Raw genomic sequence first — 16,502 nt, forward strand, 5'->3', positions numbered from 1 at the left:
TGTGTTGTGTTGTGTTGTGTTGTGTTGTGTTGTGTTGTGTTGTGTTGTGTTGTGTTGTGTTGTGTTGTGTTGTGTTGTGTTGTGTTGTGTTGTGTTGTGTAAGAGGTGTGTTGTGTAGTGGTGGGATGTGCGGTATTTAGTGATCATGCGGTGGGTGACTGGGCCGCTGCTCCATCTTATTGATTGAGGAGGAGATTGTCCATGTTCAACAGTCTGGCAGTTTGGACAGCACTGTGGCTACTGAGTTAGGAGGAGTTGTCTTGCTCTCATGAAAGCTTTATGAAAACATGTATTCATGGACCACAGGTGTGTGTGTGTTTTGGGGCTCCTATTTTTTAACTTTAGTGTGTGTGTGTGTGTGTGTGTGTGTGTGTTATGAGAAAGATTTATGTGTTTGTGTGTAAGAATGGCTCATCAGCCTCCCTCTGCGAAGATTAATGTAAATGTCCAGACACCCCTGCGGCAGAACACCTGTATGTGTGTGTGTGTGTGAATGTCTATTCACACTCCTCTGAATGGATGGCAACCAGAAGTTTCAACCAATCATACATCTCCTTTTGCCCCGTCGGCCAATAAGAATCCAGTCATTCTCAGCCTGCCAATTGCAGTGGTGTAAAAAGTTTAGTTTAGGGGAGTTGTTCACCGCCAGGTGAACCCTGCCGCCCACTCCTGTATTAAAGATCAAACTGCATACCATAACCCGGCAGCCCTGGAATGCTGCAGGGCCTAGCCCAGCAATCACTGTACGCTGACATGTGCTCCATGGCCTGACCAACCAATCAGAAGCTGTAAATCAGTGAGGACCTGCCTCTCATTCTCCACATGCCTGATAACCTGTCAGGGCTGACAACCATAACAGATCCCCAGAGTGATTGACACAGCTGTTTGTCACACGTAAACAAAAACACGATACCTTTGAACACCATCTGTCTGCATTGTTGAATATACCCCCTCCATTATGAAGTTTGCCTTTTTGAAAGTCATATATGTTTCTCCATCAGTGTGCTGGTGAAGTTTATGCTCATTGTGTGTGTGTGTGTGTGTGTGTGTGTGTGTGTGTTGCAGGTCTTTGGTGATCATCAGTACTCTGGATGGCCGCATCTCCGCTCTGGATCCACACAATCGGGGCCAAAAGCAGTGGGATCTGGACGTGGGCTCCGGCTGTCTAGTCTCCTCCAGTCTCAGCAAACGAGAGGTGCACGCACGCACACACACCACACACACACCAAACACACACGCACACACACCACACACACACCAAACACACACGCACACACCACACACACACCAAACACACACGCACACACCACACACGCATGCACGCCCACACACACACACACACACACACACACACACACACACACACACACACATACACACACTCACACTGATGCACATACAGACTTGCTCTTGCTCATTCTTACTCACAGTCTTGTTCTTGCTGATGCACAGAAAATTCATTCAGAAAGAAATGGTGTGCAGCATCGACTAGAAGCTGTGTGTGTGTGTGTGTGTGTGTGTGTGTGTGTGTGTGTGTGTGTGTGCGCATGTTCCTCTCTCTGTGCTTATTTTGCATGCGTACAGCACAGACATGCACGTGTGTGTGTGTACACACACACACACACTTCCCACTCTCAAACCATCCATGATATTGCCAAAAATAAACCACAATGTAGCATATAGAAAATAAATGGTTGCACTAATGTCATTTCACATGATACAAAGACCCCATCGCGGTACTATATCTGGGACGGAGAGATGTGCTAGGCTTACAGCGTGTCTCTGTTTACATCATTTAAAAGTGTGTGTGTGTGAGTGTGTAAGTGAGTGGACAAGATATAAACACACAAACATGAACTCTGGCAAAGCGTTAAGGATTGCCCAGAGCAGTTTGTGTCCAAGGCTTATGGTAACAAGGAGCACACACACACGCACGCACACGCACACGCTTAAGTATTTAGATCACAGACTTACATCCTCCAGAGGTTGAGAAGTAGCCTGGAGGAAGCGAGTTTGGCAGCTTGTGAGGGGCGCACACACACACACACACACACACACACACACACACACACACACACACACACACACACACACACACACACAGAGTGGAAGTTTAGCCAAGGGCCTTGTTTAAGTGTTTGGAGGGCTTGTGTAACTATCCGTTGCTTGGTCAACTTTTGTTTTTTCCATCTTACATTGTTCTTTCTTTCATCTCTCTCTATCCCTCTCTCATTTGTCTTTCCATCTACCTCCATCTGTTTCTTCTCTCCTTCCCTCTCACTCTCTCTCTCTCTCTCTCTCTTTTTCTTTTTTTCTTTCTCTCTCTCTCTCTCCATCTGTCTCCATCCCTCTCTCCCCTCTGGCATCACTTTCTCTCCATTCTCATTGAACTTTCATCCCTTCTTCTCTACCTCCTCTTCATCCCTTTCTCTCTTGCTCTCTCTCTTTTCACTCTCTCACTGTCTTTCTTTGTTCTCTCTCTCTCTCTCTCTCTCTCTCTCTCTCTCTCTCTCTCTCTCTCTCTTCCTTCTTCTTCTTCCCGCTGTGTTGTGTATTGACTTTGAGGCAGTTTTCATTATCACTTGCTGTCTCTAATTTGTGAAATGTAGCGAAACGGACAAGTAAATGTGGCCTTGTGTGTGTGCACATGCAAGTGTGTGTCTGAAATTGTTTATTGCGGTGAGCTGTGTGTCAAATTGGGTTATATATATATATATATATGTGTGTGTGTGTGTGTGCGCGCGTGTGTGTGCGCGTGTGCGTGTGCGTGTGTGTGATTGTTTATGACAAGGTGACAAGTTTCAGTAGTCTCTTGTGGGTATGCACAGCAGTGTTCAGTGTGGTGGGTGTTTCTCTCCCTGAAAGGAGCAGGGTGCGTCATGTGGTGTACTCTGGGTTTATGTGTACTGTACTGTGTGTGTGCACACATGAAACCAGCCCATTTGGATACATGGAAATGTTTGTCTGTGTTTAATTGTTACTTACATGGATGTGTTTGATTCTGCTGAGCACAAAATTGTGTGTGTGTGTGTGTGTGTGATGGAGCACGTGTTTTGTTTGTGCTGAGCTGTGACCCTCGCGTCTGGCTGAGTTTGTCGGTAACCTGAAATGCCTGGCTGGTGTAGACGCCGCGCCGTCATTGGCTGTCCTGCTGGCCTCCCCCCACCCCCACCCCCCCAGCCCCCTGCAGCGCCTAGCAACCGGCAGCCGTGATTGGCGGGTTCTGTCCCCCCAACACAGTCTGCTCAGTGATTAGGGGCGTCTGGCCCCACGTGATTGGCCGTCGCCACGGCACCAGCAGGGAGTCTCACCTATAGGAGGCCACCAAGGGTAAAATAGCAGTATGTGCAGAAAAGAAGGAGTGAGAGTGAGGGAGGGAGAGAGAAATAAAGAGAGGGAGGGAGGGAGGGAGGGATGGGTGAAAGAAAGAGAGGAAAAGGAATGCCACAGACTGTTGTGACTCACAGAGAGGGGGATGGATTTAGGATGAGGTAATGCCTTATGTGAAGGATGATGTCATCCCTACACACACACACACACACACACACACACACACACACACACACACACACACATCTATGCTGTGCATCCTTTTATCTCTTGATTTAACAGCTTTGGATTGAGAGGTGATTAACTGTAAAGACACAAGGGACTCACACTCACACACACTCAAATTCAAACAGACACACTCTCACATACACACACACACTTTGGCATTCTCCCACACTTAATGTGCATGGTTAATGAAATATATTGTGCACTGGTTAATGATCATGAAATGTTAAGAATGTTACACATTTTAAATGGAATCTGCTGACTGGACAGTTTTTGTGGCATGCTGTGTTACTGTGTAGAGCATTTGTTACCATGCCACTAGTATTTTTGCACGCACGCACGCACGCACGCATACGCATACACATGCATAGACAGTTTGAGGACAGAGCGTCTAGAACAAAAAGTCATGAGTCTAAAGGGCATTTGACATTGTGTGTGTGTGTGTGTGTGTGTGTCTGTGTGTGTGTGTGTGTGTGTGTGTGTGTGTGTGTGTGTGTGTGTGTGTGTGTGTGTGTGTGTGTGTGTGTGTGGGTGTGCAGCAGTAGACTTTATAAGTGACCTTTGTTGTCAGATGGTGTCAGATCCTGCTGCCTATCCTGTCTCTGTGTTGATGTATCAATGTCAAGTCCCACCTACATGTAGCTCTCGCGTGTGTGTGTGTCTGTTTTGTGTGTGTGCGCTTGTTTGTGGTGTGTTTCTTTGTCTGCAGCGGTGTGTTGTGCGTTTGTGCATATAGTGTGTGTGTATGGGTATGTGTGTATTGATGAGATGGTCTGTGACAGGAGCATTGAGGCGTGGGGGTAACTAAGGACAGGGGGAGACCCCCCCCCCCTTCCTCTCCCCCCCCCTGCTCTCTGGGGGTCCTTAGGGATGGGGTGGATGGAGTGGGGGGGTGGGGGTTGGTCGGAAGGCAAACCCCATCACTTCATAATTAAATATGGGGAAATCCATCTGTCACGTGTGTGTGTGTGTGTGTGTTTCTATGTGTTATTAGGTTAAGCGATGTTGCTGGTAAACAGTACATTAAGCGTTATGGTGTTGACATGATAAGTTCAGTATTAAGCACCAGGGCTTTGTTTATATGGCTGTAGACATGTAGATGTAGACTTCACAGGTTGGGTGAAAAATACCTTTTTGTTTGTGTAGGTGTGAGAGAATCTTGTGTGTGTTTTTGTGTCCCTGCAACACACACACACACACACACACACACACACACACACACACACACACACACACACACACACACACACACACACACACACTCTGATTTGGGAGGGGTGGTGTTAAGGAGGTTTGACACTTTCAGCAGAGAGTCCTTGAGCAGACCCAATGATGGACAGGATTATCCGAGCCAAACACCCAGCTCAAGAGGACACGGGTGACTCATACACACGCTGGCTGATACCACCCCCCCCCCCCCCTTTCTCTCTGTCTTGCTCTCACACACACATACACAAACACACTCATTCATTCACTCATATTATCACACACACACACACACACACACACACACACACACAGGTGCGCGCATACACACACTTACACACTCATGCGCACACACAGACAAACGTATGATGAGTGTAGAGACACACACTCTCATCTCATCCGCAGGCAGTTGTCATGGATATTCAGATGAACTCATTCACCTTAGACTCTTAGATAGACGGACACACACACACACACACACATACACACACACAACCTCTTACTCTTTAGAGCATGACCCCCCCCCCCCCCAGTCTCACATGAGGTGATGACCTCACCCCTGTATCCATCAGCCAATCCCCGCTAGCCTTTATCGACTCAGTGATTCCGGTGTTCCCATTGGTTGAGGCCAGATTAGACAGGACCGGATATATGATCTCATTCTGACTCCTGCTGTCTCAGGTGTGTGTGTTTTGTACTGTACCAGTAAGCACACCGGGGATTGGGGTCAGGTGCAAAGCTGGACAAAGAGGGGTGTGTGTCTGTGTCTGTGTCTGTGTCTGTGTCTGTGTCTGTGTCTGTGTCTGTGTCTGTGTGTGTGTGTGTGTGTGTCCGTTTTTATGCTTGTGTGTTTATGTGAGGAAGAAAGGCAGAGATCCTAATGTGCCGATGTGTGTTTAATCTTTTAATGTCAGTTGTGTAACTTGGTGACATGGACTCTTTGCTCTCTGCTCTCCGTAGTTTTTTTTTTTTTTGGGGGGGGGGGGTTGTTTTTCACTCTCTCTCTGTCTCCTACACACACACACACACACACACACACACAGTGAGAGAGAGAGAGCTAATGTCCTCAGTGATTTGCTTAGGGCAGTGTTTTAGAGCTCATTGCTTCCTGAAAGCGGCCAATTCACTTTAAGGGAGGTGCAGTCAGACAGTTACATCACTCTATCCAGAGTGGCCAGCATCCGTGGCCCAAGTCCAGGAGAGGACTGAGTGATGTGGTGCTTCAGCACTTCACCAGCCTCTCCTGGGAAAGCTACAGTAGGCATTAGGACTGCAACAATTCATTGATTGATTAGTTGTCAACTCCTTCATTTAGTCGGCAGCAGTTTTGGTAGTCAGTTAATTGGTTTGGGTAATTTTTTAAAGAAAATGCCTGAAAAGTTTCTAATTGCAGCTTGTTCAACTTGATTTGTTTTCAGCTTTACTTACGCCTCTATGATGTAAACTAAATATCAAACATAAAAACAAGTTTTTTTTTAGGGAAAAACTGATCAACAATTTTTCACTATTTTTCTGACAGCTAATCAATTATTCAAGTAAATAATCGACCACTTAATCGACTATGAAAAAAAAGTTTTAGTTGCAGCTCTAATGTGCATAGTAATATATTGGACAAAAGCACGCAATAAGCGCTTTCAGACATACGTGTAAGACCGGAGGTTCTGCCGATGTTAAACGGTGGGGCCGTATATCTGAACGACATAACCGGTCATATGGAAGTCCGAATTTAGCCGGTTGTTCTACTACTCCCCCCCCCCCCCCCCCCCTAGTATTTCCTCCGGACATTATGTAAATGTGCTGTGTCTGAACGAGGCGTAGAACATGCGGTTAAAATTCACACCTATGTGGTTAGATCTATCTTAAATGCCAGTGTTATGATGGAGTGGCATAGTGCTGTCCAGAAAATCTCCGACCTGGAAAGATGCAGACATCACGGAGCTACTGTCCATGAGGGCATACAACATTTTGATAGAACACATGAAGGGAATGGCACGTTGTAGCCTACAACTGCATGGCAAGGCCAAACAAATTCAAAAGACTGATAAGCAGAAGGTGCTGAAAAGGCAGTAGCCTACAGCGACGTCATTGACGACAAGGAGTATTTAATAAATTGTTAGCCAACACGGTTTTCTGTTCATTGATGGCCTTCTCATGGCCTGCTGAGCTAGCTGATATTTGTTGAGCATATATGCCTAGAAAATGAAAACGAAGAAAACCCAACTTTGTTCCAAGCTCCTTACGTAAATGCAATAGACACATGGGTAGAGGATGCTTTTGGGAAAAAATAAACCATGAAAAAACGAACTTCACTGTTATGTTAGTATTTTGTTTGTTGCTTAAAAACGTTGTATGATGGCCTTGAAGTCTTGAGTTAGCCTACTGAATTGGCTGGTAGCCTACCATAAAGTTTGTGCATGCTCTCTCTCTCCAACGCAAACCAGATTCTGGTACAACGTTGAAAACAGATTATGTGTTTATTCGAAGCACACATACAAATACTGTAGGTCAATTTCAAGTGCGCACTTACGTGACTAGCCTACTTCAAGTATTAGCCTACGCACAATAGATTTCTCTTTAGCCTACATAATGCATAGGCTACACTTTGTAAACAAAAAGCAGCTGTGAAAGGCAGCGGCCGCATATATTCTGCGTCATATCTCGCATCTTGTGAACTCTACAAGCCCCCACCCCTCACTCGACAACCACACGGAGATTCTGTAATGTGCGTGTATGTCGTTCAAACATACGTCCGTATAAGGTCAGTAGGTTAGCATCATATCTGAATCATCCGAAGGGTAGGACCTCCGTTTGACAAACCTCCGCATATACTCCGGAGGTTATATCTGAAAGCGCTTAATGTTTTAGATGCACCAGTCCTATATTTATACAATGTCATAGCCAGCAAAGGAAAGGCCTAACATCTCTCTGTCTGTCTGTCTGTCTCACTCTCACTCTCTCACTCATTCACTCACACTCTCTCTCTCTCTCTCTCTCTCTCTCTCTCTCTCTCTCTCTCTCTCTCTCTCTCTCTCTCTCTCTCAGGTGTTTAACAAGGTGATGATCCCGTCTCTGGACGGGGCGTTATTCCAGTGGAATCGTGAGCGGGAGACGATGGAGGCCGTGCCCTTCACCGTGGAGTCTCTGCTGGACTCGTCCTACCGCTTTGGGGATGACTCCGTGCTGGTGGGGGGCAAATCGCTCACCACCTACGGCCTGGGAGCCTACTCTGGAAAGGTACATCCGCACTTTCGTGATCCTCTAGTGTGTGTGTGTGTGTGTGTGGAATGCCATCAGAGAAGCCTTGCTGCCTTTGCTGAATTTGAATATTGTAATAAATCCACTTTTTTTGATGGCAATATGGAGTTATGCCACAGCTGAATCATTAACTGTTTATTAGCCTATTAATTAGCCTACATAATGCATAGGCTACACTTTGTAAACAAAAAGCAGCTGTGACCGGCAGCGGACGCATATATTCTGCGTCATATCTCGCATCTTATGAACTCTACAAGCCCCCACCCCTAACTCGACAACCACACGGAGATTCTGTAGTGTGCGTGTATGTCGTTCACACATACGTCCGTATAAGGTCAGTATTTTTTGATGGCAATATGGAGTTATGCCACAGCTGAATCATTAACTGTTTATTAGCCTATTAATTAGCCTACATAATGCATAGGCTACACTTTGTAAACAAAAAGCAGCTGTGACAGGCAGCGGACGCATATATTTGCATATACACACCGCAGAGTGTGCAACTAAACTATCTGTCTGTGTCTGTGTCTTTCTCTGTGTGTGTGTGTGTGTCTGTGTGTGTCCAGCTGCAGTACATCTGCTCAGCCGTGGGCTGCAGTCGCTGGGCTGGAGAGGAGACTGAGCCTGAGGACGTGCTTCTCCTCCAGAGGACCCAGAAGACCGTCCGAGCCGTTCGGCCTCGCAGCGGCGTTGAGATGTACGTGTGTGTGTGTGTGTGTGTGTGTGTGTGTGTGTATAAGAGAGGGAGAGAGATAGAGATACAGTGCAACTGCAACGTTTTCAGACCTTTTCAAGTTTTCCACATTTTGTTATGTTTCAGAGTCCTCTTAAAATGGATACAATTAATTTGTTTTTCTCATCAATCTACACACAATGCTCCAATACTCTACAAAAAAAACTCAATGGTGAGATCCAGAGTTCAGATATAGACCCTCCAAATAATGTCCAATGAATTAATTTAGGCACAGGTGGACTCCAATCAAGTTATAGAAGCATCTCGAGGACCATTGATGGTTGAAAGTAGGATGCACCAGAGTTCAATTTCAAGCGTCATAACAAAGGGTCTGAATACTGATAAATGTACAAAACACTCCAAGCACCTGTTTAGATTGATGAGAAAAAAAATAATTGAATCCATTTTAAGACGAGTCTGAAACATAACAAAATGTAGAATACTTGAAAGGGTTTGATAACTTTCCGGTTGCACTGTATGATTGGAGTAAAGTCGAAGTCTGTTTAACGATATTGGGTTATGCGTGATTAGTGTTTTTATACGAGAATTGTAAAATACATATAATCATATAATGGAATGTAACCATAATTTAGGTTGAGTCAATATGGTGTTATTATTTTCCCGATTATTAAAAAACTTTTCTCTTGTCAGCCAACTTCTAACGCTCTCCTCCCTCGCTACCTCAGGTGGAACTTCAGCGTGGGAACCTTTGAGCTGAAATTCATTCCTGAAACCCAGTCTACCCTCAACTTCCTGGAGGCAGAGATTCCCGTCGGAGACAGGCTGAGGGACAAGCGCAAGCTGATCGACGAGGCCGACACTCACATACACACGGACACAGACACGGACCTGGTCATCAAGGTGTCCGTGCCCGACTGGAAGGTCATGGCCTTCAGCACCAAGCCCGGCGGTCAGCTGATCTGGGAGCACCAGGTAATGACCCTTGACCCTTGCTGACCCTTGACCTCTCAGTCAGTCAGTTAGCCATTTTGAGTGATAACATCTGCATCCCAAAAGTGTTGTTGAACACCTAGTATGTAAGAGTATGTGAAAAAGGATGTTGTAGTTTGCTTTCAGGAACCCTGAACCCCCTTTTTGCTTGCAACGCACCCCTGTAAAGTCGGATGCTGTGCGTTAGATGTTGCGTTAAAGGTGTTTCATATTGATGAATTTGAGACCTTTGACCCTCCTCCTGTAGTTCTGCACTCCGATCGCTTCCGCCTGGTTGGTTGGAGGGGGGAAGGTGACGCCCATCAGCCTGTTTGATGACACGGCCTACACCACGCAGAGCGACGAGGAGAGACAGGAGGAGGACGACGACATCATGGAGAAGGCTCGCGAAGCCACGGAGAGCAGTGTTTACCTAGGTACACACACACACACACACACACACACACACACACTTACATACAGTTAGGAACAAAATTCAAATGATTTAATGGCGATTTTCTCTTAACGTTTGTAATATGTTTGTTCTGACTGAAAATTATACTGCCACATGGTTAAAGGTTGTAAGACAATGTGGTATAAACATAGAATCAAAGAAAGAAGCGTTTTTTTTTTTTGACATTTTTACGAAAAATGGCATATCCAAAATTATTATTTGATATTATTTGTTCATGTAGCAAAGGAGCGGCAGATGTAGCCTATCACTCTGATAGCAGCTAAGAAAATATAGGCTCACTCCGTTGGGAGGCAACTCTCTCAGTTGGCACTAGGCTACTTATCTTACCTCCGCAGTAGATCTACTTCAGCTGGAAGTTTTAACTCGCAACTGTTGAACTGACTTGATTAGTGTTCATTCAGCTGACGCTGGTGCTGCCATCTGACTTTGATCATCCAGAACCGTACAATAATAAAGTTATTCCACCTATGAGCCGTAGTAATCAGTAACGAAGTACGATATCAATAAAAACAGCATGGAGTTCCAATGTAATTGGAATATTAATGTCCCAGACATTTAAAGGGACAGCGATCAGTCGGTCGGTCATGTAACTCTCTTTTTTCACCACACATGTGTTTGCATCCCTGTGTCTTCTAGTTAATATGTTACACGTGCATTAAAACAGAACTAGTGTGTACTGCTTCTGATACAGGATGAATAACTGAAGTGTGTGTGTCTGTGTGTGTAGGTATGTACCAGGGGCAACTCTACCTGCAGTCCTCTGTGAGGATCTCCGAGAAGTTCCCCTCTAAGCCCAATATTTTGGACGCCGCCAAACACCATCCTCTGCCCACAGTCCGATGGAAGCCCCTTATACGTGAGTGTACCCGCACACACATCAGTTCATTCACACACACATGTACTCCACATGTACTGCAAACATGTTAAATGCACACATTGACACTGTTCAATATGTGTTTTACAGTTTCTAACACCCCCTCCCTCTCACACCTGCAGATTCCCCGTCTCGTACTCCAGTGCTGGTTGGCTCAGAAGAGTTCGACAAGTGTCTGAACAACGACCGATTTTCTCACGAGGAGTACAGCAATGGTGCCTTGTCAGTGCTTCAGTACCCCTATGGTAAGAACTACAATCCCCACAATGCCTTGCAGCAATACACTTTAGAAATGCAGCAGTGTGAGAACCATATCAGTTTTGAATGTCATTTGAATCTACTAAACCACATTTCCTGAAGTGTATATATACTGCTCAAACAAATTAAGGGAACGCTTCAATCATACACTGGATCGGTACTCTGACACTGTTTGGTTCTGAGCACAAGTAAAACTTTTGAGGGGAGTGTTTTATTTTGCAAGAACTGTGAATGTAGTTTGAGAATAGAGAAAAGGGTGGAAGGTTTCAAAAAACAATGTGTGTTTTAACAATTGTGGAAAACTGTAAGGCTTCCCTTAATTTTTTGAGCAGTGTATTTCCTTGCATATGAATGTATGAAAGTCAGGCAAAAAAGTAATGTTCTAAATAGACATGGGCTTCCCTTGCTCCACGTTCTGTGTCTAGCTTCTCCTTCTCCTAAAATGTATGCACATATTGTAGAAGTTCATTAGTGTGCTAACCTTTTTTATAGGGCTGCACGATATTAGGAAAACATGCGATATGCGATAACATTATTGAGTACTGCGATAACGATATAATTTGCGATATTTAAATATACTGCTCAATAAAGGTTTTCCACACATATTTTGAAACCTTCCACCCTTTTCTCCATTCTCAAACTACATTCACAGAATGTCTGACAGTTCTTGCAAAATAAAACACTCGCCTCAAAAGTTTTACTTGTGCTCAGAACCAAACACGATACACGATTCAGTGTATGATTGAAGTGTTCCCTTAATTTTAATGCTTTTTTTCCATTCTGCTTGCTGCAAGCATATAACCTGACTCCGCCAGATGGATTTGCTCCGCATATCCATCTGGGAACTTTTCATTGAAGAACTTTTGGGAAGGGGCGAACATACTGGTTAGCTGATTGGATAAACCATCTGTCTATCACCACCTTTGTTGGTTATCGACGGGCCAAATCAACCAATTAGATGAACAAAGTATTCTTCTAATGCCGTTTAACATACAATTAAGACAAACGTTAAGATGTTTTAACTTGAACCTAATCAACGACAATTCCCATCAAGTTTTCACGGTAGGCCCTACACTTCTGAAGATAGTATATTCCTCCATTATGAACTGGAATCAGCCGTGGAGGATGTCTGTGTCGTTCATTCCTCCCAGCTGCATGGCTGAGACTCATAGCTTCACAGTTTACCCAGGAATACTTTCTAATTTGAATAAAACTTGCGCGATAGCTATGCTCATCTCTGTGGATGCCGTCATGTTGTTCGTTGCGTCACACCTCAACCCGCCTCAAAGCCAACGCTGATTGGACGACTTGTGCACCAACCAGCGGAATATTCCACATTGCCAGCCTTCGATGGGCCTAGCAAAGAAGCTACTTAAGCTATATCGCGGCAGTCATCTCAGTCTGTAACCTCATACGCTGCGCATCCCACGTTATTAGGCTACCGGCATGCCGACTACGAGGGCAGCGGAAAGTGAAAGTAATTGGGCTGCAATCGCACAGTCCAGAAGTAGGTTAAACAACTTTTACAAATAACGAATCCTGATTACCTCTGTGCTGCTGTCTGGGGCTTTTGCTAAATGCAAATCATGAAATACAAGCCTTACAGACAGTGAAAGACATCTTCTGATATAACGATAACGAAAGAAATTGTTTATTTTAACACGGTGGAGAAGGACGCATTTGCGCTCTGTTTGTAACACGGCATCCTTCATAAAACCAAAATATTCCCATATAACAGACGTGCTTTTCCTTTTAGTCACTAATTCCTCTTCACCCAAGTGTAGCCTACCTCGCTCGACTCACTATTTTCAGCCATCACGACTTAGCTCCCGCTTCAACACCCAAAACACCACACACCTAAACTGGTAGGGGACGGGCTTCTTGGGCTGCATGACAGCATCAGTTTGGTAAAATATGTTGACATTCAGAATGTGAATACACCATAGACTGTATGGAATGCGCACGGCACAGAAAATGTATCGAATTTATCGAAAATTAAGTAATCTTTGCGGTATGTCCATCGCAAGTGTTGATATCGCGATAACGATAGATTTTAGATACATCGTGCAGCCCTACTTTTTTATTTGTTTTTTGTAACGGCACTCTTGTGTTTCTGTGTCTCTCCCCAGATAACGGTTACTACCCGTACAGCCCGCGGTTCCGAGAGCGGCGGGAGGTGTCGGTGGGCACGTTGGCTGGGGGAGGTGAGGGGGGGTCCGGCAGGAGGAAGGACCCTGTGCTGCTGCTTCCCTGGTGGAAGGAGATCGTGGGCACCATCGTCTTCTGCATCGCCGCCACCACCTACATCGTCCGCAAGTTCTTCCACCCCACCGGCACCCAAGCACGGGTAAGGACGGGATGAACCAGACGCACACACACATACACACATACACACATACACACATACACACACACACACACACACACACACACACCGGCACGCAAGCACGGGTAAGGACGGGATGAACCAGACATGCATACGCGTGCACGCACACGCGCCCAATCATACTCTAAAGACATAAAGCTTCATATAGTCTGACTATGATAAGAACCTGCTTCTCTCTCTCTCTCCCTCTCCCTCTCCCTCTCTCTCTCTCCCTCTCTCTCTCTCTCTCTCTCTCTCTCTCTCTCTCTCTCCCCCTCTCTCTCTCTCCCCCTCTCACTCTGTTTCTGTAGCAGAGGAAGGAGTCAGAGACTCAGTGTCAGACTGACAGCAAGTTTGATGTTGAGGAACCAGAACCCAAAGAGGTGGTTGTCACGGAAACACGCCCGAGTGAATACATATCCAGGTAACCAGAACTGTTACTGTTACAACCATAGATGTATGTCTTTTTTACAAATCCAGGAGTATGTAATGTAAATGATGATGCCTAACTAACACTCCACTGCAAAGTAGGGAGCACACACACACACACATACTGTAAGCTCACTCTGGGGTATAGGCTCACTTCTAATGGAATTTGTTACACTCTAATCAAAGCTAATGTAATTTATATCGAAGAGCCTGAAAAAATCTTTACCCTATTGATTGTGCTGGATACATGCTGTCTACGGGGATTCACTGTTTTTTTTATTGATGTGCAAGAACTTTTACAGAGAGGGAGAGAGAGAGAGAGAGTGTGTGTGTGTGTAAGAGAGAGAGACCGTGAGAGAGGAGGCATAATCATGGAACAGCTGCATTCCGTAGCCCCGTTTCGCACAATGTGCCACCTACATCTGTTCATGGTGTCACACACACACACACACACTTGTACTGAGGAACACTCTGGGCAATGTTCCAGAGGAGATATGAACCCTTCACAGGGAATGGTGGGGCAAAGCAAACATGTTAGACGCACAGACACAGACACACCCCCTCTCTCTGCCATAGGTGGCCGCTGTAAACTATGTGGCGTGTGTGTGTGTGCACGTGCGTGTGTGTGTGTGGGGGGGGGGGGGGGGGAGTGGTCTAGAATGTTTCGTTCAGATGTCCCTGCACACTCTGTTCCCTGTACAGGCACATGGTCACAAGTGTGTGTGAGCTATTTAAAGGGGCCATATATTAAATATATTAAAGGCTCCATACTTCAGGTTTCATTCACAGGGTTCCTACGCAGTATGGAAAACCTGGAAAAGTATGGAATTTGATTTTAGTAATTTCCAGGTCTGGATAAGTATGGAAAAAAGAAACAAGGGTATGGAGAAATATTTGTGTTTCCAGACTATTGCATTTGCAGTACTAATCACTTCACTCAGGCCATAATGAACCATTCCTACTGTTGTGTAGCTTAACTGTCAGTCCCCATCGTCAAGATACAACTAAGATACAACTAAAAATGACCCAGCTAAATGGACGAATATTAAGTGTCATTTTTTAATTCACTTCAGTTGTCCATACCTTTGTTTTCACCGAGTTATCCCAAACCAGAAGTGGCCACAATGTCGAGAATATGGTCAGAAAAATCTACCGAGAAGTTTGGAAATTTGAGTATGGAAAAAGTATGGAATTCTGAAATGCAAAATGTGTAGGAACCCTGCATTCATGAAATCATAACCCAGACGGCCTCAAACAGAAGGGACATTAAGTGTGTTATTCCATAAAGCTGCTGGCAAATACTGTAGATTATGTACTGCGAGATTATGCAGCCTTTCACCGCATGCAGCTTTCAGTAGTTGTATTGATTTTATAAACAGTGAATTATTTTGCCGTTGGAGAACCAAGCCATATCAAAGTAGTCTATTAAAGACAGAGAAAAAGAGTGTGACCTAAGATTGTGTGTGTGTCCCTAGGTACCTGGCTGAGATTGTGTCTGTGTCTGTGTCTGTGTCTGTGTGTCTAGGTACCTGACTAAGATTGTGTGTGTGTGTGTGTGTGCCCCTAGGTACCTGACTGACTTTGAGCCCCTTCAGTGCCTGGGACGAGGTGGGTTTGGGGTTGTGTTTGAAGCTCGGAACAAAGTGGACGACTGTCACTATGCCATCAAGAGGATCAGACTCCCCAACAGGTAACTGTGTGTGTGTGTGTGTGTGTATGCGTATATGCACAGGGTATATATTTTTTCAGGTGAGCGATTAAAGAAAAAAAGATATTAGGTTGTATTGTACTTTGTTTACTTTATATATTGTGTTTGAGTCTTAAGAGAATGATGAGCCAAAAGCACAGACTGAAAGATTACAAAAAAGTGTGTGTGTGTGTGTGTGTGTGTTTGTAGGGAGGTGGCGCGTGAGAAGGTGATGCGGGAGGTGAAGGCTCTGGCGAAGCTAGAGCACCCGGGCATCATCCGCTACTTTAACGCCTGGCAGGAGAGCCCACCTCAGGGCTGGCAGGAGGAGATGGACACACGCTGGCTCAAAGACGCAAGGTAGCCACACACACACAGACACGCAGACAGACACACAAACACACACACACACACACTGCCCTATTCAAGGGTCTATACACTGTCAGTACTGGAAGTAGGCCTACTTCTGCTATTACTGTTGCAGCGTTACTTTTACTGTTGCAGTGTCTCCGGTCACTACTGGTTCTGTTACTAATGTTACCTGTTACGTTATGGCTGCTTTTGTTTATGATGACAACACTGTTGTCAAGGCTACAGCAAGTCTGGACACTGCTATTGCTGCTGTGACTTGTGTCTCATTTCATTTTGTAAGCTCCGTCACAGCTGCTCCCACTGTTGCTGTTGCTGTTGCTGTTGCTGCCACTGTGGCTGTTGGGTCTAGCCTCAGGGTCTCAC

General features: G+C 45.3%; 1 protein-coding gene across 1 annotated transcript in view; it reads left to right on the forward strand.

Annotated features, from left to right (window-relative positions):
* eif2ak3 (eukaryotic translation initiation factor 2-alpha kinase 3) overlaps nt 1-16,502 on the forward strand; it is a 38,909-nt gene that overhangs the window by 13,546 nt on the left and 8,861 nt on the right. The window contains exons 2-12 of the mRNA XM_076300459.1: nt 1,066-1,195; nt 7,804-7,995; nt 8,583-8,713; nt 9,436-9,682; nt 9,948-10,116; nt 10,882-11,010; nt 11,151-11,273; nt 13,416-13,633; nt 13,963-14,075; nt 15,648-15,770; nt 15,978-16,127. Of these exons, the coding sequence (XP_076156574.1) occupies nt 1,066-1,195; nt 7,804-7,995; nt 8,583-8,713; nt 9,436-9,682; nt 9,948-10,116; nt 10,882-11,010; nt 11,151-11,273; nt 13,416-13,633; nt 13,963-14,075; nt 15,648-15,770; nt 15,978-16,127 (1,725 nt within the window). The remainder of the gene's footprint in view (nt 1-1,065; nt 1,196-7,803; nt 7,996-8,582; nt 8,714-9,435; nt 9,683-9,947; nt 10,117-10,881; nt 11,011-11,150; nt 11,274-13,415; nt 13,634-13,962; nt 14,076-15,647; nt 15,771-15,977; nt 16,128-16,502) is intronic.

This window comes from Alosa pseudoharengus, unplaced genomic scaffold (assembly GCF_046254945.1).
Source record: "Alosa pseudoharengus isolate Yale_2024_CS ecotype anadromous, Long Island Sound unplaced genomic scaffold, YU_APseudo_1.1 YU_APseudo_1.1_scf_22, whole genome shotgun sequence".
Taxonomy (NCBI): domain Eukaryota; kingdom Metazoa; phylum Chordata; class Actinopteri; order Clupeiformes; family Clupeidae; genus Alosa; species Alosa pseudoharengus.